Genomic DNA, 23496 nt, shown 5'->3' with positions numbered 1-23496 from the left:
TGTACATAAAATAAATAAGTCTTAAAAAAAAAAAAAAGCAGATAAGGTAGACCTGAGTCTCTAGCTACCATATATATTACTGTTTACTTTTTGATAAAAAGAGTTATCCAAAGATCTGTCAGCTACTGAGACTGCTGAACATCTAAACTCCACAACTTTTATATTTTCAAAGTATCCTAAATTTGATTTAAAATGCAGAATCACCAGCCTTAGCTTTTAGTCTAGGCCTTATGGTAAAAAAAATTTTTAGGGGGAGGGATTATTGTTGTGTTTATTCCTAGGTATTTTGAAAATATCTTCCTTCTGTAAAGCCAGTGGAGACATATGGTGCCTGGAGCAGAATAGGAAACACAATTTACATGTATGTTTGTGTATGTAGTTTATTTGAAATTAGTTCTGGGTGAGTATAATTTATATTTCACATTTTTGTTGTTATTTCTGTCTTTAAATTTAGATCAGAAATACTCAGAGGACCCCAAGAATCTTCTGCAAGTTTCCCCAACCCTTGCCTGCTTGTCTGTCTTTTTGTGTTTTGGGTCAGGATCTCATAGCTCAGACTGACCTCGACCTCGCAGTCCTCCTGCCTGACCATAGCCGGGCTTCGTGAGCCACACACCCGCAGAGTTGCTTTGAGAGTCTTCAAAAAGATGTGTGAGGTTGAAAGCACTGTGAAATAGTATTTATTTTCCTTTGTGTTTGCAGTCCCTTGTAAGGATGTAGCAATGCCCTCCAGAACCTACATGGCAGACTGACTACCTCAGCACACGGACTGGAGAAGGAGATAGGACATTTCAGATGTTTCTCTTAAACCATCTGTTAATAGAAAAAAAATGACTGGGCTTGATGACATTCATTTATAATCCTAGCACTTGGAGGAAAAGGCAGGAGGTCAGGAGTTTAAAGTCTTCCTCAGCTGCGTACTGAGTTCTAGGCCAGCAAACTTACATGAGACCCTTTCTCAAAACAAAAACAAAAACTGTAAAGAAATTCACAAAAATGAAAAGCAATGAGTGTCACTAAACTTTGTTTTTGAAAACATATTTTAAATAAATCATGTTACTATACAGTAGGTATAATTGTCTTAAGATAAATCTGTAGGCATTCTTAATTTTAATTTCTAATTCATTTGTATCAGTGAATAGAGTGTATATAAACAGAAGTTTCTTGTGGTCCTCACAATGTCAAAAGGAATCTGAAGACTCATTATGAAAACCACTTCAATAGATTAGTTGTATGATATTAAAACAGATCGTGGGCTATGTAGATAGCCCAATGGGCAAGAGTGCTTGTTCTACAAGCTTGAATACCAGGGTTGGGAATCCCACTACCCACAGGAGAACCTGAGCATGTCTGCCTATGCCTGTAGCCCCAGCATTGGAAGATAGAACAGGAGGATCCAAAGAGCTTGCGACCAGCCAGTCTAGCCCAAAGGCAAGTCAGTGAGAGAACTGTCTCAGGGAATAAGTGGGGAGCAATAGAAGATACTGACATCGTCCACTGCCCTCTGTGCACTTTCACATTCATGTGCTAGCAGTAACGTGTGTGTGTGTGTGTGTGTGTGTGTGTGTGTGTGTCTTGTTTGATCTGGGAATAAAGAATAAAGAAATCAAGATCTGAGGAAAATAAACACATTTTTATTACTTATCATGTATTATGTTTTGAATTGTATAAGCAGGAGACTGGAGCCCACTGAACAGCCTCTCCAGATTGTTTACGATTACTTATCCAGGCTGGGATTTGAAGATCCTGTGCGCATACAGGAGGAGGCTACGAACCCTGACCTCAGCTGTATGATTCGGTTTTATGGTGGTAAGAACTTATCAGTAGCTTTGTGAATATATTAAGTACTTTTAAGTTGATTATTTTTATCGTCACTTTCTGTTTGCTAAAAGTATTTGATATAAAAAGCTATTTTAAGTCAGTTAAATGAAACTAAACACAAATAAGTATAAGAAAAAGAGAGTAAAGGAAGATTTTTTTTAAATTAGCAAAATACCAGTTAAACTATCTTCTCTTTAAATGTTTATCCTTTTTTTTCCTAAACTTACTACAATTATTTTTATATCTTTGCCACATTAGCTTTATTTATATTTTTAAAAATTTATCTTTTTTAGCCTTGAGGTGGTGGCTGGCATATGCCTTTAACCCCAGCACTTGGGAGACAACGACTGACAGATCTCTGAGTTTGAGGCCAGCCTGGTTTACAGAATCAGTTTCAGGTCACCCAGGACTACACAGAGAAACCTTGTCTCAGAAAAAAAAAGTGTGTGTGTGTGTGTGTGTTTTGCACACATACATGTTTGTGGTATCCTTAGAAACCAGAAAAGATGTTGGAAGGGTGATATTATTTTTTACAAACTGAAGTGGTGCATGTTGCTTTCAGGTAATCAGAAACGGAAGGTACAAAAAGTATGTAGAGTAGGAGTTACTACATTTAGGTGCATACTCTTGAGAGACAGGAGTGTGTGTGTGTGTGTGTGTGTCCGCGCGCGCGCGCATACCTGAATACCAGGAGAGAGAAATCCTCCTGATAAAATCCTTTGGTGGTTTGTGGAGGGAAAATAGTTGATAGTTTGAAGTCATATTGGAGAAAAAGTAGGACCAGTTTGAACTCATCTGTTGGCTATAAAACTTCTTTTAAAAACTCAAGCTAAGGGCTGCAGAAATGGCTCAGGTTAAGAGCATGTACTGTTTTTACAGAGGACCTGACCTTGGTTTGTAGCAGTGGTTGAATCAAAACCAACACCCCCCCACCCTCCACCCCCCCACCCCCCCATCCCCCCCGGAACTCCTAGGAGCCCAGTTCCCAGATGCACATGCAGATAGATGTAATGAAGTTAATAAAACAGACTAAAGTCCCTGAAGTGAAATGACAGCATGCTCCTTTCCTGACTGATTGAACTGGGTTCTTTATGTAGTCAGTGTTCTGATTCCAGGATGAAAGTTGAGCCTTAAAATACCTTGGGATTTCTTTTACATATAAGGATATAGCACAGCTGTTGGCTCTGATGCCACCAATTTTCTATCTTCACTTGATAAATTATCGTATAACCAGAATTTTTTTTTATCCGAGACAGGGTTTCTCTGTATAGTCCTGGCTGGCCTGGAACTCACTCTATAGATGAGGCTGGCCTTGAACTCAGAAATCTGCCTGCCTCTGCCTCCCAAGTGCTGGGATTAAAGGCATGCTCCACCACTGCCCGACTGACCAGAATCTTAATATGCCTTTGAGAGAACAGTTCGAGTGTAAACTACAAGAGTAAGTTTGTGTTTGATGGTGGTTATGGCAGTACGAGACAGGGAATCTTAAAAGGTGCTCTATTAGTTTAGATAAGCTAATGTAATTTGAATGAGAAATTTATGTTCAGTAAGGGAATTTTGAATGTAATTTTTTTTTTTTAAAGAAAATAGGCAATATATACATTTGATGATGAAGCCAAAAAGTTACAAGAAGATAGGTAGGCAAGAAGGCAGGTAGGGGTAGATAGGTGAGTTATCTCTTGGCTTTGTAACAAATTGCCTCAAAATACAGTAACAACAAATGTATATTTTATACTTTTAATGGGTTGGAAATACAGGAATAGTTTTAGCTGGATGTTTAGGTTTTAGGCACATTCGACAGTTATCTGGGGCACATCTCCTCTTTTACATGTATGTATATGCACTTACCATCTGCATGCCTAGTACATGTGGAGTCTATTAGGAACAGTGGGATCTCCTGGTTGAGCTCTCTGAGCAGCAGTCATGTCTTTGTATTACATTTGTGTGTGTTTGAATGTGTGGGCTCATGCACATATACACATATCATGGAGTTCATGGGAAGATCAAAGGGTATCTTCTGGGAGTTGTTTCTCTCCTCCCATCATGTAGGTTCTAGGGTTTCAAGTCAGATTGGCCAGGCTTGGAAGCGACAGCTTTACCCTTAGAGATATCTCTCCAGCATTGAGGAGTCACTTTTATTATGGCTTAATTAAAGGCTGTTGGTTAGAGGCCTTGGTTCCTTACTGACCATTAGTAGAACACTAGTTCCTTGCTATGTAGACTTTCCATAAACCACCTATCTCTCTTAGATATGGCAGCTAATTTACCCAGGTGACCCCCACATCCACCATGTACACACATGCAGGCCTCGGTTTCTGTTTGACAAGTTAACATCATTTTTAGCATCTTCTGTTTATTGAAGCTGGAGAGATGACTCATCTGTTAAGAATGCTTACTTCTCTTCTAAAGGACACAAGTTAGGCTCCCAATACCCATACAGGCAAATCCGAACCACCTGTAACTCCAACTGTAGGGGTCAGATGCGCACCACTGGATCTGGGCACCTGTACTCACTTGCACACACACATGATTTTAAAAAGAGAATTTAAAATCTTAAAGAAACAACCTGAGTCATTGAGCACAGTGTGTGTCTCCGAAGGGGTAGGCAAGAGCCAGAGAAGGCGGGACATACCTCAAGGCTTCCAGTGAAAGAGTGTTTCCCTCTTTTCTCAGTTCCCCATACAGAGACATTCAGAGTCAACAGAAGGAAAGAAAATGTTTTAAGTATAATTTGTGAGAAAATGTTAAGTAATCAGTTTTAAATATTTCATGTATAAAGTTGTTGTAATCTATGTATTACATAGAATATAGTCGTTGAGGCCAAGGTCATGCAGGGCCTAAGTTCAAACCACTTAGCTGCTTGTGTTCCTTCCCTACAAAGGATGGCCAGTCTGAAGGATGGCCGTGGAGGGCTCGAGATGAAGCTCAGTCAGCACAGGAGGGCTGGCCCGCTGTGTGTAGCTCTGCTTCTCTCCCCAGTGCTGCAGAGTGGGCTGGCAGTTGAGGAGCTGGCACCGCCAGTCGGGAGGATTTGAAATACATTCTTTTGCCCTTTTATTTGTTTGAGAAGAAATGGAATCTTAAGGATGTGATTTGTTGAGAAGTTTGGTTATAGGCGAGCAGCTCAGGGTGCCTCTTTCTTCACCGTGGTGTCTGCCTCCATTGTTTAAAATACTTTTGTGTAAAGAATATAATGCAACTGAGAAGCCATGAACAATAATTCTGTGTTAGTCACTGTCCTTGTTGTGTTAAGACACCTGTCAGAATGATGCCAGGGCAACAGTGAGGCGCTTTCAACATCTGACTTAAAGAAGACGTTTATTTTGACTCACAGTTTGAGGGGAAGTCTTGGCGCAGGATTGGGAGGCAGCTGGTTACATAGCATCCACAGGAGGCAGGGAGGAGGCTAGTGCTCTTCTCTGTGAACCTAGTCCATGGGCGGGTTACTACAGTTAGTGAAGACGTACTTCTTCACTAAACCTTTCTGAGTATCTCTTATTAGGTACATTCAGAGATGTTTCTGTGGTGATTCTAAATCCAGTCAAGTTGATGATTAACTCAAATCATATAGTCTGTTTTCATTTAAAGTTCACAACCAAGCAGGGCAAGGTCACACATAGCTCTACTCTCAGTGCTTGGGTAGTAGAAGCAGGAGGACCAGGAGTTGAAGGGGAATCTTGGCTACATTTTAAGTTTAAGAGCAGTCTGTGATACCTGTGAGTCTGTTTCCAAAAAAAAAAAAAAAAAGAACAAACCCCCTGAATACCCAAAAGTTCAAACACATAAATTTTGTGTTTATTTATTGTTTGGAAGTGTGAGGGTGCGAGGTAAGAGTTTGTATATTTAGGTCCTGAGTAGCAGAGTTGTGGATTGTATATGATTGCCCAGATTGTGTCTTCCTTAGTTTAGGGAGTGGAATTCATGAGTGCCACTTCTACACCTTGTTCTGTTCCTCAGTGTTTATTTCCTCCTTTGAAGGTCTGGATGACAACAGCCAGAACAGTACCTGAAGTCAGATGTTACAAGTGTAACTGTCATCCTCATGTTCTGAATGACAGTATTGATCTCTTGCTAGCAAGAAAGCACACCTGGGCAGAGTTAGAGGTGATGTTTAAGCCATTATGTGCTGTTGTGTACTATATAGGATATATGCATGAGAAATGACAGATCTGAAGAGAGCAGGAAGTGACTGTTGAGAAAGGGAAGAGGCTGACTTCCTGAGTGTAAGAGGAGGACATTAGTTACATGAGTAGAACTTTTGAGTTATTATAGGCATACATTGTAAATGTTGACTAAATGTTCCTAAATTGCACAAATGTGTGACACCAGTAAGTACTTTGTTCAGTAGAACTTGAGAGTACTCGGTTTTCTACATTTCTTTAAATATCAAGTAACATTAAAAATTAATATTTTGGGAGGAGGGTGCTAAAGAGATGGCTTAGCTGTTAAGAACATGGGCTGCTCTTCCAGAGGTCCTGTGTTCAATTCCCAGCATCCACATAGTGGTTCAAACCATTTGTAATGTGATCTGATACCCTCTTGTGGTGTGTCTGAAGATAGCAACAGTGTACTCACATAAAATAAACTTTAAAAATGTATTTTTTTCTCAAAATTGCAAAAACCATACTGCCTCAGGTTAATTTGTATATCTGAAACTTATTTGTTAAAATATAGGAGACCTGGCTTTGTGGTTAAGAGCACAAATATAATAACAAGACCCCTGAATATCCAAAAGTTCAAACACATACATTTTATGTTTATTTATTGTTTGGAAGTGAGGCTGCTCTTGGAGAGGACCTGAGCCCCAGTACCCACATGGGGTGGCTCACAGCTGTCTCTAGCTCCAGCTGCAGGGAGAGCTGATGTCCTTAGCTTCTGCAGCCATGTGTTTATTCATGCACACACACACACACACACACACACACACACACACACGCACACGCATACATACGCAATTTAATAAACCATAAAAAGAATTCTCAAAAATGTAGATATACTTTCTAGAGAAAACATCCCACTACACAATACATTATTTTTATAGTCTGTAATTTTTAATCTTTTTTATATACATATTATGTATTTATAGTTTTTGTGTTCATATTTTACCTTTCAGGAAATCTTGTTTAATTACACAAGTAAAATAAAATATGTCATTATCTGTATTTAATTTTTTTTTCAAGACAGGGTTTCTCTGTGTAGCCCTGGCTGACCTGGAACTCACTCCGTAGACCAGGCTGGCCTCGAACTCAGAAATCCACCTGCCTCTGCCTCCCAAGTGCTGGGATTACAGGCATGCGCCACCACCGCCCTGCTGTATTTAATTTTTTATATTTACTTTTCAAGCTCATTAACTTTTGATCAATAGTCCCTATTGTCAGTTTAGTATGTATCTCTTCATTTTAAGTGTTGGTGAACACTTAGTTGGGAATGTCTAGTTGGTAGAGAAAACTTAGGAAATACAGATGTGAGAGAGCCAGACTTCCTAAGGAGAGGAACTAGAATGCAGGCAGAGGAACTAGCTTACCGTCTGAAAGCTAATTAGTAAGTTTGCTCTTACTAGCCCTTTGAGAAATGCAGTTGTGAGTCTGAAGTATCTGATCCATTTCTTTATCTTACATATGCAGAAAGGCTTGGGTAAGTGAGCAGAGTGGTCCTGAGGGCACACGGTAGTCAGTCATGTCATCTCTGCAGAGCTGTCTGCTGATTGTGCCATTTGTTGTCTTGCTGCTTCCCGTGGTTACTTATTTTTATTGACTGGTTATGTGTGTGTGTATGTGTGTGTGTGTGTGTGTGTACAAGCACATGTTCCCATAGTGCAAATGTGGGGTCAGGACAGCTTGTAGGAGTTGATTCTGTCCTTCCATTGTGGGTTTTGGAGGTTCAATTTAGGCACTTTTGACAGCTGAGCCCCACTTGTCTATGTGTACAAAGTACAAAGAACTTTGCATCTTGGTCTCAGTGTTGTGTTTTGCTCATTGTGCCTCAGTCATATGAACATGATGGAAAGGAGGACACTTGTACAAAGACACGCTCACTGTGTGCTCTGCTTCTGTTTCTATGGTGCGAGCAGTTGATTGAAATACCACTCATAGGCTTTTCCTGCAAGAGCCAGAGAGATGGAAGATTATAGACAGAATTAGACAACTTTTACATCTTACATTCTTTGTTCTAAATTAGGTTGATACTGTCATTTATTTCATGTATTTTTTGTAGCCTCATTATGCTCAATACTTCATGTTATTTTACTTTTTCACAAGAATACCCTGGAAGATAGGTTAATAAAATTCGAGACAGAACAGGGTGATAGAATCTAATCTCAGCTCTGTGAGGAAAGTAAGCTCAGTGACCAGGTAATTGAAGGACGTGGTATAACTTGCATTCAGGCTCCAGTGTATCGGAATCCAAAGTCCATGATCTAAACCCTTTCGAGAAAAGGTGGCTGTCGGGAGAAGGACTAACAGTGACATCTGAGGTAAAGCTTTATTTCCACTACATAAGTGCAGTAGTGGTGGGTGTTATTTTAGGACCAAGATCTTATTTTGTAAAACCCACATTGCTTCTTCCACATATCTATAAATAGGGCTCCTGGATGTTGGCACAGGCATTTTCCTTTTCTCTTTCAGTATTATGTTACTTTAATGGTACATTCTGAAACACTGTTTTCTTTTCAGAAAAACCATGCCAGATGGATCATCTGGATCGAATCCTACTGTCTGGCATCTATAATGTACGCAAGGGAAAAACCCAGCTGCACAAATGGGCTGAGCGCCTCGTTGTCCTCTGCGGTACCTGCCTTATTGTCTCCTCGGTGAAGGACTGTCAAACTGGAAAGATGCACATTTTGCCTCTGGTTGGGGGAAAGGTAAGATGTACACATTTTAAATATTACCTTGCTTATTAAGAAATGTCAAGGGTGTGCTGGGGAAATTGATCAGTTGGTGAAGGAGGATATGGGGGGCGTCAATTTGATCTTCAGAGCTCCTGTTTAAAAGCCAAATGAACCAACAATAACCACAACAAATCTAAGGGTGCTAGATAGAGCATGCTTATACTCTGGGTTCTAAGGCAGCAATGACAGGCAGAACTTGTTACTCTGCCAACCTAGCTTTGTTATTAAGCTTCAGGTGAATCAGAGACTTATGTTTCAGCAGACAAGGTGTACTGCTCCCAAGGAATGGCTTCCCAGGTGGTTCTCAGGTCTCCATAGAACACACACACACACAAACACACAGAGAGACAGACTGACAGACTGACTGACTGACTGTGTGCTAAGCTGTAGCTCAGCCTAGCGTGTTTGAGTCCCTGGATTTTGTTCCTAGCATATGAGGAAATAAAGGAAAGGAAGGGGGAAACACGAAAGAGGAAAGGGAAGGGAAAGGAAAGGGAAAGGAAAGGAAAGACCCTGCCTGATTTTCATAGATGCAAATAGAAATATTATAAAATGATTATATCAGAGATTCTTGGGAGGTTCCAGAACTCTCTATTCCCCAAATGCTGTTGCAGAACTGTGTACCTAGGAACTAGGAACTAGGTGCTGTAGCTGATAACACCAAGGTGGTGTTACCTGGGTGCTACAAAGAAGCTGCCTTTGGGAACTAAAAGTAGTTGCCAAGATCATTAAGAGTGGAGTGGTCATAAGCTCCAATTCAACAGCCAGGGAAGTATCTGTATTTGTGTCTGTATCTGTCATGAAAAAGTTCATTGCTAGTTAAAGAGAGTGGCAGGTGATCCTACTAGGTTAGTATTTAAAGGACACTAGATACAATGTTTTGAAGCTTGATTGGCATAAACAGTGTGAACTGAAGAGGTTTAGGACAAAATGACCTTTGACATGTATAATTGTCTATATATAACAGTATAGACATAATACATGTATTAAAAAGACAGATTATCTGGACTGGAGAGATGACTCAGAGGGCAAAAGTGCTTGCTGGCAAGATATCTATAAATGCAATAACCAAAAAATAAACTCATTTTAGACTGAGATAGAAATCAGTAGATACACGAAAAAACCTTGAGAATAAGTATGCTTAGGATGTTGTGAAACAGAATAAAACAATAACAATACTTCTGAAGTCAGAATCCTGGGGAGGATTCAGTGCAAACCTTGGGAATAGAAATATTATTACTCAAATTTAAAAATACTAGGCTGTAGACATGGCTCAGCCATGGATGTGCTTACAGAGGACCCAGATCCTGTTCCATGAGGCACGCATGTGGCAGCTCACATCCATCTTTAACTCCAGTCCCAGGAGTCCTACTCTCTCTTCTGGTCTTCATGGACCCAGAAGACACACACATAGCACAGACACATCACGTTAATAAAAACGAAGTCAAAAACTTAAAAAAATATATTTTACATTGGAATACTTTATACAAAGTTTAGAGAATCATACATAGTCATATACTGAGAAAGTTTTGTGAATTACTCATTAGTAGATATTACAGCCAGCATTTCTATGTAATTATGGTAATTTGGTATTATGTGAATTGACCTTGTAGTTTTACATATGTACTACTTTCAAATTTATTAACTATAAATGGTAAGTAGTTTTCTTATCATTTTGTAGCAGGCCTGGCAGGTCTGGCAGGCCTGGCAGGCCTGGAACTCCTAAAGATCTGCCTTCTTCTGCCTCTCAGTGCTGGGATTATAGATGTATGCCATACGACCTTTCGACCTGGCAAAGTCTTTTTTTTTTTTCTTTCCTTAAATTGTACAGAGGTATAGTTTAATATATCTAAAATGAACTTCACTTAATTTTTAAAAAATTATTTTCCTTTTCCTTTTTATTTTATGTGTATACGCACCACATGTGTACCTGATGCTCTTCCAGGCTAGAGAGGGCATCAGACCCCATAGGACTAGAGTTACAGATGGCCGTGAACCACCCAGCATGTTAGGATCAGAGCTCTAGTCCTCTTCAAGAGCAGCAAGTGTTCTTAATTACTGAGCCGTCTCTCCAGTTCCCTGTAGTAATATATTTAAAAGATTATTCTAGAATATTATCTTTTGGTTTCAATGAAATTCTTTCTTTTGTCACCAGTTTCTAGAGTTATACTAATTTCATACCAGTGAACAATGATTATGTTGTGAATACCACAATTAAATGTTACAAAATTTTTTAGTTTTATTGAATCTTTACACTGTGCTGTGCTTTTTTTTTTTTTTTTTTTTTTTGCTCATGGTATTTTGTGTTTCTGCCACTAGGTTCTATCTTTAGTAAGCACTAGAATGTATTGATTTGCAAGTATAACTTGTAAATCTGTAGCTGGTCTGCCAAGATTCAGAAGCAATGTCATCCAAAGTAAGATGCCAAAGATAGAAGTGACTCCACAGCGGTAGGAAGAATGTATCTTTAGCAAGTTGGTGTAAGTTGAGTTCTTGCAGTTTAGGGAAAAGTCCTTTTTTGAGACAAGGATGTTTAGGTAACCCAGACTTACCTGGAATTCTCTCTGCATCTGCTTCCTGGTTACTGGAATTACAGGTGTGTACCCTCACAGCCAGCCTTGTTGTAGTTTGATTTGCCTCTCCATAATGGTTGTTGATCTCGATCATTGTTTCCTGCTCTTGTTGGTTATTTGTGTATATTATTTGGAGAAATGTCTGCTCAGATTCTTTGCTGCTTTAAAGTATGTTTTATGACTGCTTTTTGACCATCATTTCTGATGAGTACTTCTGACTGTTCCCTCCTCCTCCCCAGATAGAAGAGGTGAAGCGCCGGCAGCACTCCCTTGCTTTCAGCTCAGCTGGAGCCCAAGCGCAGACCTATCATGTCAGCTTCGAGACTTTGGCCGAGTACCAGAGATGGCAACGGCAGGCGTCCAAGGTTGGAAGCTTTGATAGGAGACGAGGATGTAGCAGCAAGTGACCATCTTTAGTGTCACACTTGGTCTTTCTTAGTGCACAATGAATATAATAGTGGACTTTCACTGTGTCTTTACTTTTTTTGTATTATCATAGTAGAAAATGGTAACAATTATTTTCAGGTACATTTCTGTCTGTACCATGTTTGTGAGGTGGGTCTTATAAAGAGTTATGGCGTAATTAAATTAGACCTTTAAAGGAGCTGAGACATGAGGTTGCCATTGCCTCCCATCTGCTACAGTAGTCACTGATTGACACATCTACTCCCTAGCGTATAGCCTGGTGCTTCTTTCTCTGTACATTGTTAGAACAGCCTTGATAAACCACTTAAAAGGTGAACTTATTGATGGGACATAACCTGTGATTCTGTCACAAATCTGTCTTCTGGTATGTTGAGGATAATTGGCATTTCAGCATAGCTCTGCTGCAATTGAAGGAAGATAGGACACGGAAGTGCACTGCATCTCCTAAACTTGTGCTGTTTGGATTCTTCATGTCTCGGCACAGGTGACTTTCCTCATGTGTTTTAAAGCACATTATGGATTTTGAAGACTTGATTTATTGGTTTTTTGTTGCTGTATCAGTTATAAAATCTGTTCTTTGTAAAAACTGGTTTCAGTTGTGAGTAACTTCCATTCTTCTGCCTCTTTAAGGAGAAGTTACTGTTTCTTGGTCATCTTTGGTATATTCAGCAATGTGGTATATGCTTTCAGTAGAAGAAATGACTTTTTGTGAATAATCAGCATGGGCGTGTGGCTACAAAAGGCATTTCGTCCCACACTATCTCTTATTAAAACTTAGCAATTTTGAATTATCTTAACATGGCTTCTGATTTAACATGTGATATTTTAATCCCTCATGGAGACCTGAGCAGCTTTTCTTCCTTTCTTTTTTCCTTTTATTAAAGACAGGGGCTCACTTATATTGTATTGACTAGCCTGAAATTTATTCTGTAGCCTAGGGTAGCCAAACGTGTAGTGATCCTCCTCTTCCCCAGTCTCCCAAGTGACAGAATTGTAAGTATGGACCCACTATGCTTGTTGTACCATAGGGTTTTTGGTCTCAGTTTCTTGTTTTTTGATAGGCTAGCCTTAATTTCTCTATGTATCCAAGGCTGGGTTTGATTTACTGATCATCCCGCTTCCACTTCCCTGGTGCGAGAATTACAGGCCTACACCTTTGTTTTTGTTTTTGTTTTGTTTTGTTTTTAAAGCAACTTATAGTTTTAGGGAAAAGAAAAAATCGACTGGTTCTTATAAATGAATAATAGAGTCTCTACTTTTCCCCCTTTCCTAGTTTAGTCAGTACCTTTTGAGTAAATGCCATTCTGGCCTGTGTTGTGAAAGCAGATGATATTCAGAAGGCTTCTCGTCCTGCCCTTCCTCAGGTAGTGTCCCAGCGGATCAGCACCGTGGACCTCTCATGCTACAGCCTTGAGGAGGTTCCTGAGCATCTCTTCTACAGTCAAGACATCACCTACCTCAACCTGCGGCACAACTTCATGCAGTTAGAACGACCCGGGGGCCTTGACACACTCTACAAGTATGTAGGAAGAGATTGCCAGACGAGTATGTTGAAAATGAATTATAATCAGTAGCTTAGTGGGTCACACTTTAAGTGGACAAGTTTACTGGATTACATCATTCCTCATTTCTATAACAGAATAATCAGAGGCTGGATAATGTATAAAGAGGAGGTTTAAATGTAAGAGGTGGCGGCTTTGCTGCAGCATAGCATGGTGACTGGTGAGAGCCACATGACAGGAGAGGTGGGATGGCAATACAGGAAACCAGGAGAGTCGGGGTCGTCTCGACTGCTTTAGAGCAACCCATTTTCTTGGGAACTAACTCACTTTGTAATCCTTTCCCTGGACAGAGTGTCTAGTGACTTCATTACTTCTTCCTTTTTTAAATATTTGTTTATTTTAGTGAGGTTGGGTACTGATTGAGGCCAGAACCCTGTGTATACTAGACAAGTATTCTCACCTCTGACAGGTCTACCACTCTCAGTCCTGCCACACTGGGGCCATGCTTCCAGCACACGAACCTCTGAGCACAAACCAGTTGGCACTTTCTATCATGTTTTCTAAATTTCCACTCCGTTTTGAAGAAGCAAAATTTTTATTCACACAAATCTTATCATTATTATTCTCCCTATAAAACAGAAGGGTGGTGGAATGTTATGTTTCAAAGACTACAATTACTTGCCATTGATTTTGATAGTATTTTTTTCGTGATTTGTTTTTCTTTTGTTATGAGATAGGGTTTCAAACTGGCCTGGAACTCACTTATGTAGACCAAGCTGACCTTGAACTCACAGAGATCTGCCTGCCTCAGCCTTCAGGATGCTGGCATTAAAGGTATGCACCACTATGCCAGGCTTGGGATAATCTTTATAGTAATGCTAAAGCATGTTTTGTGTTTATGATAAAGCATCATCTGCAGCTATGGCAGATTGAGAGATTCCATACATGGACAGTTTTTTAATCAAAAGTTTTGAATTGAAATGGCTTCAGGCTAGAGTAGGCTTTCTCTCCTGTGTATTTACTCCCACCAGTTCTCAAGTCCTTTGTCATCTGTGAAACCTTTCTCTTCTGATAATCGAGCCATCTCACCCTATAAGATTATGATCTATGTGTTTATCTTCTTTGTTAGAACATATTTTATAAAAAAAAAAAAAAAAAAAAAAAAGCCGGGCTGTGGTGGTGCACGCCTGTAATCCCAGCACTTGGGAGGCAGAGGCCAGCGGATTTCTGAGTTTGAGGCCAGCCTGGTCTACAGAGTGAGTTCCAGGACAGCCAGGGCTACACAGAGAAACCCTGTCTCGAAAAAAAAAAAAAACCCTCCCCCCCAAAAAACAAACAAACAAAGGAACATATTTTATTTTCCTGTTCTCCTCACATCCCATCTCATATCATCACCTAAAATAGCATGAGAGACCAGTCTGGGCTGTGTTAAGTGAGTGGGAGACAAGCCTGAGCTGTGTTAAGTGAGTGGGAGACAAGCCTGGGCTGTGTTAAGTGAGACCCTCTCTCAAGAAAACTGCACAAGACACAAAAACTGAGACCCATGAATAATGACAAGATGTGATTGTGGGTTTCTGCTGGGGAAGGGAGAAATTGAAAATCAAAGCAAAGTGTTGTACATTACATGGTGAATAAAAACACGTTAAAATGACATATCTTATTTACTCATGTTAATAATGTAATTCTTATAATTCTGGTATAATATTCAGAAAAACAGGGGTATTTACAATCTAATCTTTTATAGTTACAAGTATATATTTAGTAATGATACAGGTATTTGACTTATATTTGAATAATAAATTAAGGTGTAATATTAAGGAAGTCAGTCTCTAGCATTTCCAATTGCCCGAAAGTAGAATTGATCCAGTTAGAGAGCTTGCCAGAGATTCTGAAGTCAAGGCACCTGGGCAAAGAATAATATGTAATCAGACTCAGGTCACCTGGAAGTCAGAAGCTGAGGTTTGAAAGAGTAGCCTCAGTGTTAAGTACCATGGGTTCCATTCTCAAAGCAGGAGAACAGTGCCTTTGGCTTATCATCTTATTTGTATGATATAAAAAGCCATGTTCCACACACCCATCCGATGGCCACACTACCTCGAGGTAAGATAATATGAAAGCTTTGAAGCACAAATGGCAACAACACAGGTTCTTGTGGATCACATACTTTACAACACAAGGCTGCCACACGTTCTCAAGCTCACCTGATCCATTTATTTCAGGTGACATTCAAGCCAATATAATTTCAGTGTAAAAAGAGATGCTTTTAATGTGCTATGTACTTGTTAGCTATTGTGGTATCTGAGTAGATTAAATTTTGTATATTCCCTGTAGACATTTAGTAAAATGAGTTTAAAGGTATCAAGTGTGACTTGATAGAAAGGCACTGTGATAGCATGAGCCCCATGTGCATTTTCCGCCTCATTTTAGTCTTGACCCACTGACAGCATGCTCTGTATGTTAACCACTGCTGTCCTGTGTCCATACAACATTTATTAGCATATAATTGAAAACATTAGTTTTTAGAACAAATTGTATGGTGCATGTCTTATATAGATCACTTAACTGGGTTTGGTCGCACATGTCCATAATCCTGCCACTTTGCAAATGGAGGCAATATTTGAGTTGGAGACCAGTCTATGCTATATTGTGAGTTCTAGGCCAGTATGGGCTATATAGAAGTTCTCCAACAGCAATAAAAAGAAACCAAAAAACAAAGAAAGAAAGAAAGAAAGAAAGAAAGAAAGAAAGAAAGAAAGAAAGAAAGAAAGAAAGAAAGAAAGAAAGAAAGAAAGAAAGAAAACCATCACATTCCATTGATGGTCCCTGTAAAGACATATAGTGGGTGTCTTAATTATTCATACCATCACAGTGGGTTTATGGAGTCTGTATTGTGCCTTTGTTCTTTAGATTTTCTCAACTGAAAGGCCTGAACTTGTCCCATAATAAACTTGGACTGTTTCCTGTGTTACTGTGTGAGATTTCTACCCTGACTGAACTCAACCTTTCTTGTAATGGATTTCATGACTTGCCAAGTCAGATTGGTAATCTACTAAAGTAAGTGTTGGCTTTTTCTAGATTCTTCTTTTGCAGGCAACTTTCTCTAGTCTTAGAATGCAGTTAGCACTTTGAATTTTTACACTGAGATAAATCACATTCTTATCAAGTAATGGCTCTTGATGCCAGATGTGACCATGCCACCGAGCAGTGACCTCAGTCTTTATGTAGCATCTGAAGACCCATCCTTAGAAATTATGTATAACTTCTGCTTACTCTCCATGGGCCAAGATTTGGGGGAGCTTTGTAATGTTTGAATTGTTAGTAGTTACTGCCATGGCTTAGTAATGAATTACTGCTCCTGTTGTCGCCTCTGTCTGTGTGAGCTGTTCCATAATGCAGGCTTGTTTGTTTCCAGTCTGCAGACCCTCTGCCTTGATGGCAACGTTCTTACAGCTCTACCGGATGAGCTGGGAAACCTGCAGCAGCTGACTTCTCTGGGAATTTCCTTCAACAATTTTAGTCAAATTCCTGAGGTTTTGGAGAAACTCAGCATGTTAGATAAAGTGGTTATGGCAGGAAACCATTTGGAAGTCCTGGACCTAGGGGTGCTGACCAGGATGCGCCATGTTAAACATGTGGACCTGAGGTGAGTGAGGCGCTCTGAGAGAGCTTCTTCAGCTTCACGGGGATGGGCCTTGGGGTCTTCTCTTCACAAGGGTCTCTCTAGAACATTAGGAACTTAGAACAGTAGAAAAGTAGATGTTCTCAGATCTGCAGTAAAACTTCATTTATCCAATAGCAGAAAGAGAGAGAAAGGATCTGGTGGGTTGTCAGTGACAGACTTAAATTGCCAAAGGTTGTCTTGACTTACTCTTTCAGCAACATTTTATGAGAATGTCCATTTCCTTGAACCTTTATCCATACTGGATTCAGGAGTCTTTTTTTCCCTTTACTAACAGTAGAAGGCACAGCATTGCAGTTGATTGTTTTGATGAGCATTTGTTTATAAGTGATATTGAACATCATTTTGTATGTAGACTAGTGGTCTCTAGTTTTCTATAAACTTGGCCATTTTTCTGTTGAGTCACTTTTTTCTTGATAACATTGTGTTGTAGTTGAACTATTCAAGACTTCACTACTAAAACCTTATGAGTTTTACTTTATAGTGACCATCTTTCTCTAAAGGAAAGTGGTCAAAGTTATCTACCCCATGTTCTGACATTTCAGAAAGCTGATAGCCCTGTAAAGACACAGCCTGGGATTTAGTAGCATACAGGAGGAGGAGAACAGGCTGGTTTGTGCTAAGTCAAGTAGGTGAAGAGACAAGAGCCAGAAACATTGTGTGAAGTTTGTGTTTGAACCATTCATGTGCATTCAGATTATTTTTTTCTCCTTAGTGCATGTGAGTCTTGGCGCTAGAGGAAAGGCGGCATAACCACAGGAAAGGGAAGCTGTTCTTGTCTTAGCTTGTCACTCACTCCAGAGCATGCCCATTTCCTTGTCCTCCCCTTCCCCACCTGACCTTACTAGGTACTTGGATATAAGCATTTATCTCTTCATGAATATTACCTTTTTTCTGTCTAGTTTGTGTATGCATTTACTGGTTCTAACTTGGCTGGATCTTGGCTTCTTTTTCTAAAAATTAACAGGTTGTTTTCTGTATGTAGTACCTTGAAAAATGAAGCAAGTAGTGAAATCCTCAAGTTCAGTAAAGAGAGAAGAGGGTCATAGCTCCCTTCAACATTTCTAAGCCTGTAATAGAAACTCTTTTCAATTATTTTCCTATTTCTGAATATTAAGGATGAACCACTTGAAAATGGTGATTATTGAAAATCTGGAAGGAAATAAACACATCACTCACATGGATCTGCGGGACAATCAGTTGACTGATTTAGACCTCAGCTCCTTGTGTAGCTTGGAGCAGCTGCACTGTGAGCGGAACAAGCTGAGGGAGCTGACACTCAGTGGTTTCTCCCTTCGGACCCTCTACGCCAATTGGAACAGTAAGTTCTCTCCTGTTTTAGCTCTTTCAGCTCTAGTCTGAGCCTTCTAAGAGGAGTGGCACCTGTGGGCCTTCTCAGCCACTCTGCAGAATAGAGTTGTGGCCCCTTGAGTTGCTTTTTTTAACTTTGATGTTAGCCCTGAAGCAGTGGGTATATACATAAAAAGACATGGCTGTGTACCTTGAGATTCATTGTGTATAGGAAGAGGCACTACAGAGTTGTAGGGGTCGGTTAGGTGGCTGAGCATGTTCAGACCAGAGCATCTGTTATGAAGTAGGTGTTGGCATCCTTTACAGCCTAGCTAAATTTGTCCTACCCCTGCTTTTTGCATAGTCTGTAAAGAATGGTTTCTTAGTTAGAGTTTCTATTACTGCACCAAACACCATAACCAAAAAAGCAAGTTTGGGAGGAAATGGTTTATTCAACTTATACTTCCACATTGTGGTTCATCACTGAAGAAAGGACAAGAGCTCAAACAGGGCAGGAACCTGGAGGCAGGAGCCGGTGCAGAGGTCATGGAGGGGTGCTGCTTACTGGATTGCTTCTCCTGGCTTGCTCAGCTTGCCTTTTTATAGAACCCGGGACACCAGCTCAGGGACGGCACCACTCAGAATGCACCGTCCCCTCTCCCCCTAGGAAACTGAGAAAATGCCTTACAGCTGGATCTCATGGAGGCATTTCCTCAAGGGAGGCTCCTTTCTCTGTAATAACTGCAGCATGGGTCAAGTTGATATGTAAAAACAGCCAGTACAAATGGTTTTTATATTTTTTAAAAGTTGGATTAAAATTTAGAATAATATTTGTGACTTGGAAATTACATGAAATTTAAGCTTGTATATTCATAAACCAAGTTTTATTAGCGCACACTCATAGGTTTACAGTTAGTTTATATGTCACTGGTTTCATGTTACTGTGATAAAATTATAGGAGTAAGACACAGACCCTAAAGGATTTCTCTTAGCTTTTTAAAGACAAAGTTTCCCAACCCTTGTGGAGAGGCACATGCTTCCTTAGAGACCCTGTTCCAGTAGTGGAGGGAGCACAAATGCCAGAAGCATGCCAGGCATGCTTGTGCTTTCCACAGGCTAACAGTTGACATAGCAACACAAAGCCACATTGACAGAAATCTTATATAACCTGCCTGCCTTGGTAGCCGGGCTGGGGTGAATGCAAGCTCTTCTATTCCAGGCTTAATTACTAACACAGCTCTCATGTCAGACAGTAGGTAGGGCATATGTATATATGCATATATGTGGTTTATACAGTGAATATAAGTTAAAGGCTGCTGTAGAGTTTAAGAGATTTCAGAGAGTCTGTATTGATAAGGTAATGAAGCAGACGAGTGCCAGGAGAGACATGCTGTAGTTAGGTTTGAGAGCAAAGCTACAGAGTTCAGCTGCAAGGTCAGAGCAAAACCACAGTCAGAGAGTTTGGAACAGATGAAGAGCAGGGAATAGCATGCCAGGCAGGTCCAGGTCCAGAAAGGCAAACAGGTAAACTAAACAGGTAGTCACAGACTACATACAGGTTGACCTGAGCTGAAGCTCGAGGAGTAGTAGGGGAGACCTTAGTCCTACACACACACACACACACACACACACACACACACACCAGGTATCAGATGGTAGGTTGGTGTGAAGCCCGTATCATCACAGTGTTTAATGTCTATCACTTTATGGGGTCCAGGTAAGGGAGTCATAACCTTTCCTCGGCCTGGCATGTCCAATAAGTTATTGGGCCTGGTTTTCTTGATGTGATTATAATATGCCCCTCCAGTCTCAATGAATCCCAATAAACTCACAGGGTGGCTCCCTTTTGGTCCCTAGGAATAAGTCATTTATCAGTTTGTGCTGGATGGGTGATGACTGATATCTGGGTTGCCCAGGAGCTGTAGTCATCCTTCTTTCTCAAAATGGAGTCAAAGCTGCTGTTCACAGCCTGAAAAACTACTCTTCATACAATATGGAATGACTTAGAGCAGAGCTTAGCTTCATCAGCAACTAGAGCTGGTCTGTGGGAATGTTTTTAATGTTTATAGAGACCACTGCTTTGTCTGATTGAGACAGTCTCATGATGTTGAAGCCATTTGTATGGAGAGTTCTTTACCAGTTAGGCGTGTTAGGTATTTTATTTTGGTTTTGGTGTTTTAAGGAAGTTTCACTGTGGCCTGGCAGTGAGTGGGGTACCAGGCCTGGTGGCTCCCTCTAGTGTTACAACTCCTACACAGGTCCTTAGTCCTGCAAGTGAAGCTCTCACTGCCTAGGAAGTCAAGATTCCTCAGGCTGTAGCAGCAGTTGGCGTTGTAGCTTCTAGACAGACCTAAATGTCAGAGGTCCTCATCTCTTGATAGCAGCCACTGTTACGCTTCCAGGCCCGGGTATCTGAAGACTCACTAGCTCGCTGCTGTTCTTGTAGCAGCCAGGGCGCAGGCGCTTTCTTCTCCCTCTTTATAGTCCCTGCCTGCTCCAGTCCAGCTCTCTGCCCTCTGTTGCCTTCTCTGTACTTCTGTGCCAGCCTCGTCCCTGCCTGGCCTGCTGCTCCTCAGCTGCCTCTTGGTCAGTGTCACAGGAGACAGCTACTGTTGCTCTGCTGGCTGCCAGGCTTGTGGCTCTCCTTAGCTGCTGCTTCCGCTCTCAAGAAGACAGCTTTGTCATCTTTGCAGCTTAGCGTGTTCCACTGTCCTGACAGCTGCCTCAGCCACACTACTGCTCCACTGCCCCGCTGCTGCTTTCTTTGTAACCAGCTCAGCCTCTTCTGGTAAAGGAGGCAAGAACTTGAGAGAAATCTTGTATTAGGGCTTTTAAAGCTGTAGTAAATAACAGTACAGTTGTCATGTATTTTCCTCTAGGTTTCTGTGGTATGCTCATAAAGGTTGGTGCTGGCCTAAACTCATTTGGCTGTCTGATAATCATTTTACTTAACACAGCTGTGGGCAGCAAGGGAGAGTCCATCATCTGCCAGTTAAGATACCAAATTGCCTTATTTCCCAATACCTTTCCCTTTTTAAAAAACAAAAAAACAAAACAAACAAACAAACAAAAAAAACCCCAAAATTAGAAGGAATGCTTACAGTAAGAATTTAAGTAACATCATTAACCCAAGTAGTGATTTTTGCCAGATATTATAACACTTTAACAAAGTTCAAAACCTGTTCAGTGCCCTAGGTAGGATTGAATCTCTCAGATGTGTTTTATATTCACATACAAAAAAAGAACATTCAAAAGATATAACCACTTGCAATAGTATGATCAAATATCACAAGCATAGTGTGGAGTGAATGAAGTCAGACCAAAGCATATAAAGGGGGGAGAGGGAAGAAAATCAGGAGTTCACAGCCATCCTCAGGTACATAGTGAGTTCAAGACCAGTCTGGGCTGCATGAGACCTTGCCTCAAAAGAAGATAGCAAAGTATATATATATATGTCTGGGATTACAAATGTGCATTAGCATGCTTGGTTTATGCAGTGCTGGGGTTAGAGCCCAGGGCTTCCTACATGCTGGGTAAACACGCGGCCAACCGAGCTGCATCTCCATCCATCAGGGCCCTTTTATCCCAGTATTTGGGGAAGTAAAGCAAGATTATGAGTTCAAGGCCACCTGGGCTACCCAAAAGCCTGTTGAGATGGGGCATGGAGGAAAGTTTGGTTTTATAAATGGCAAGTGTTGTCTGCTGTTTGGAACCAGGATAGACAATGGTATGTTTGAGTGTGTGGTGGCTAGGAGATGAAGAGATGCTCAGGGTTGATACTGCCTTGTTGATGATATGAGCATTGGTTCTACTGAGTGCTCCATTTCACTGATCTATACACTTAAGATTGTTTCTGGTTGGAGGGTGGACAGGGGTTGGTGGGGTGGGGAATAAAATATGGAGTGTATAAAAATAATTAATAAAAAAGATTGTTTCTGTATTTGCATTATACTTCAATTAAAAATAAGATTATTTTTACCAAAAATTTAGATATTGGCCTGGAGAGATGGCTCAGTGGTTAAAAGATCTCAGTGTTCTTAAAGAGGACCTGAGTTAGATTCCTAGCACCCAGATGAGGCCCTCACAGTTACCTATGAACTCCACCTCCAGGGAGATCCAATTCCTCTGCTCGCTGGGACCCCAGCACTATATGTTCATACCACACACATACATGTAATTAAAAATAAATGCTTTTTAAAAACCCAAGTATTAATTTTTCAAGTTATAACCTAAGTGGTACTGTTAACATTAGCAGCTATAGTGTCAACATTAGTGATATAGTGTAAGCATGAAAGATCCCAGAGTTGTAGTTGTGTGTGTTTACAACAACAGACTGAACAGTAGTCAGAGTGAGCTGCCAGTAGTTTTTATCTTTAGTCATCTTACAAAACCACTTTTGCTTTATTTACCAGCTATTCCTTTAAAAACTGTGTATGTGTGTGGGAATGTGCAGGTGCCCATGGAGGCCAGCAGCGTCTGATGCCCTGGAAACTGGAATTAACAGGCTATTGTGAACCACCCGCTGTAGTGCTGGAACCTGAACATGGGGCCTCTGGAAGAGCAGTAGATGCGCTTAACCACTGAGCCATCTCTCCAAACCTCTCTAGTAGTTCTTGCTTTCGTTGTCAGAGACCACTGTTAATATGTTGTCTGTTTTCCCCTAGGGCTGACAGCAGTGAATGTCTACCCAGTACCCAGCCTGCTCACTTCTTTGGAACTCTCCCGGTGAGTCTGTCCAGAAGGGTGGAGATTTTGATTGTGGGGGGCGGGGTAGGGGGGTTGTTTCAGGGGAGGGAGAGGGATACTGTTTCATGGCTAAAGGAAGGAGGGTGGGAGGAATTAGATCTCTTCTGTTTGAATAAACAGAGTGTTGCTTAATTTCACTGTGTTCACCTTTCTGTCTACATTCTCATGAGAGCTGTTCCCGTGCTTCCCAGGTCCTTGTCCCGCCGGCAGCTCACTTTAGACATCTCTAGTTCACTTCTCTCTGCTGACATTCACTCTCCCTTGTTTAGAGGTAGCCTTCAAACTGGCCGCGTTCTTTGTAATGCCATGGTGGTCGTTGCTTCCGTGTCTTTGGTCTGTTGTGCTCTCCTGCAGGCAGTCCCCCCCTGACTTGGCACACTTGGTCTACATGCAGTCTCACTGAGGCCAGGGTTTTGGGTGGCTCCCATGTGCCATGTGTTGGCATCAACAGTTCTCTAGACTGATCCTCTTCTCCCAGGTCAGGCTCCTGTATCCAGTTCTTCACTAGCTCATTTTGCTACCCCAGTATTGTTTTCTGTGTGTTCATACTTAGCACCATCATGCCCCGGT

General features: G+C 40.9%; 1 protein-coding gene across 1 annotated transcript in view; it reads left to right on the top strand.

The window, feature by feature from the left end:
- The window catches only part of Phlpp2 (PH domain and leucine rich repeat protein phosphatase 2), a 72298-nt gene that overhangs the window by 24284 nt on the left and 24518 nt on the right, over positions 1-23496 (top strand). The window contains 8 exon segments of the mRNA XM_052166680.1: positions 1676-1809; positions 8493-8683; positions 11523-11648; positions 13074-13228; positions 16119-16265; positions 16624-16854; positions 18009-18211; positions 22845-22905. Of these exon segments, the coding sequence (XP_052022640.1) occupies positions 1676-1809; positions 8493-8683; positions 11523-11648; positions 13074-13228; positions 16119-16265; positions 16624-16854; positions 18009-18211; positions 22845-22905 (1248 nt within the window).

The sequence above is a fragment of the Apodemus sylvaticus genome, chromosome 21, assembly GCF_947179515.1.
Source record: "Apodemus sylvaticus chromosome 21, mApoSyl1.1, whole genome shotgun sequence".
Taxonomy (NCBI): domain Eukaryota; kingdom Metazoa; phylum Chordata; class Mammalia; order Rodentia; family Muridae; genus Apodemus; species Apodemus sylvaticus.
Note: the sequence above shows the minus strand (reverse complement) of the source record. Positions and strands in the feature narration are given on the sequence as shown.